General features: G+C 37.4%; 1 protein-coding gene across 1 annotated transcript; it reads left to right on the forward strand.

Moving 5' to 3' along the window:
• Positions 1–341: 341 nt before the first annotated feature.
• Positions 342–989, forward strand: LOC109861389 (zinc finger MYM-type protein 1-like). Its single transcript, XM_020441019.1, has one exon. It carries the CDS (start codon positions 342–344, stop codon positions 987–989), a length of 648 nt encoding a protein of 215 aa, XP_020296608.1.
• The last annotated feature ends 1,246 nt before the right edge of the window (positions 990–2,235 follow it).

Raw genomic sequence — 2,235 nt, forward strand, 5'->3', positions numbered from 1 at the left:
AGACGACCTCTCATCATTCCACATCCTCAATTGATCGCACGGTCTCGTCCTTAGTCCGTGGAGTTAATTCTCCAGACTTGAAAAGAGACCAACGAGTGAGTGTTCGTAAGACAGAGTAAGATCGGCGTACGCCGTTGACCTGTTGACGAACGTAAGCAAACTCGCTCGACTCCGTTGCAGCGGGATCGCCAACCTGCTGTGCGGAGATAGACAGAGAAACGACAGCTCTCTGTTACTCCACCATAGCCCGACCGTAACCGTGGGCCAGGACGTAACAAATAAAACAACATGAAAATAGCTCTATTCATATTGCATCTTTTGAAAAATGGAAAGAACTGGAAATGAGAATTCGAAAAGAACGTACTATTGATAGATCACTTCAAGATGAAATTAAGAAAGAAACTAAAACTTGGAATAAGATTCTTGAACGAATCTTAGACGCAATCATGTTTCTAGCCAAGCAGAATTTATCTTTTCGTGGTCATCGAGAAAACATTAACAATAATAATAGCAGTGGTGGTAATTTCTTAGAACTAATAAAACTTATAGGAAAATATGTTCCTGTTATAAAAGAACATTTGATAAATATTCGTCTGGCTAGCGAAAGACGAATACACTTGCCAATTTCTTACTTGTCACCAGATATTCAGAATGAGTTTATTATTCTTCTTGCACGTTGTGTGAAAAACGAAATTTTGAGCGAGATACGTGAAGCAAAGTATTATGCCATTCTTTTTGATAGTACACCAGATGTTGCACATATTGATCAGATGACAGAAATAATTCGATATGTAAAGATTGATGATGCAAAAGTAGAAGTCAAAGAGAGCTTTTTACAGATTCTTCCTATGAAAGGAAAATCTGCTGAAAAAATTGTAGAAATGATTCTAAAATTACTGAATGAGGACAAACTGCTGATTGAAAATTGTCGCGGCCAAGGCTATGATAATGCTATCACGATGTCAGGCGTTCACCATGGAGTGCAGTAGAGAATAAAAGATATAAATCCCAAAGCAGAATTCATTGCTTGTAATAATCATAGTCTTAACTTAGCTGGCGTTCACGCTGCTGGACAGGGTGTACATTCAATTACTTTCTTCGGAACAATAGAGAGAATTTTTACGTTCTTTTCCGCATCTACTCATCGTTGGGATGTGTTAAAGCAATTAGTCCCTGTAACTGTAAAGAGAGTAGTCGAGACGCGTTGGAGTGCAAAGCATGACGCAGTTAAGGCCATCAGTTCTCATTATGCAGAAGTATTAGATGTTTTGGAAATTCTAATGAATCACTCGGAAAATACCGACACGTGCGTGATGCAAGTATTATATATGGTAGTATAACTACCTTCTTTTTTCTGTGCTACCTGCACTTCTGGAGCAAAATATTGCCTGAAATAGACAAAACCCAGAAATATCTCCAAACTAGTGGTTTAGGTCTCGATCAGTCGGTGATTGCTATTAATACTTTAGCATCTTTTCTGTGCAAAAATAGAGATAGTCTTATCAGCAAGGTATTGGCTGATGTCGAAATAGTCTTATCAGCAAGGTATTGGCTGATGTCGAGATAATATGCGAGCAAATGGAAATTCCTATTACAAAGCGCATGCGACGAAAGAAAAAAATGGCAGGAGAAAAAGATGATGCTGGTTTATTACTACAGCAAGAGATACGGCGGGAAATGTTAGAATCTGTTGATCGCTTGAAACAAGAAATTACACAGCGTTTTCAACAACTAATGTTGTTAAATGAACGCTTTGGATTTTTGAGCTTAAAAGTATTGCTTGATGGAAGCAACGATAAATATATATGGCAAAAAGTTGATAAGCTACGTAACATTTACGACGACATTGATTCTGATGAACTCAAATTTGAAGTAGAAAAGCTCCGACATCTTGTAAGCAGTTGTTACAACAGCAAAGAAAAAACAGATATACCAGCAGTTGAATGGTCAGCAGCAACATTTCTCGCATAAATTTTTCAATGAGGTTTCACAGAAATGCTTCCAAATTTGACAGTAGTCCTAAGAATTTTTCTTACTATGAGCGTGAGTGTTGCCACCTGCGAACGAAGCTTTTCGAAGTTAAAACTAATCAAAACTTACCTTCGTTCAACTATGAGTCAGATGCGATTAAATAGGCTTGCGTTGCTCTCAATAGAACGAGATGCAACAAAAAAAGTTGACTTTTTTAATGTTATTAAAGAATTTGCAAGTATCAAAGCCCGCAAAATTAAAATT

This window comes from Pseudomyrmex gracilis, unplaced genomic scaffold (genome assembly GCF_002006095.1).
Source record: "Pseudomyrmex gracilis isolate BER0280 unplaced genomic scaffold, ASM200609v1 scaffold_722, whole genome shotgun sequence".
NCBI lineage: Eukaryota > Metazoa > Arthropoda > Insecta > Hymenoptera > Formicidae > Pseudomyrmex > Pseudomyrmex gracilis.

Coding starts and splice junctions, on each gene's coding strand:
- LOC109861389 (XM_020441019.1), top strand. CDS start 342: ATGAGAATTCGAAAAGAACGTACTATTGATAGATCACTTCAAGATGAA.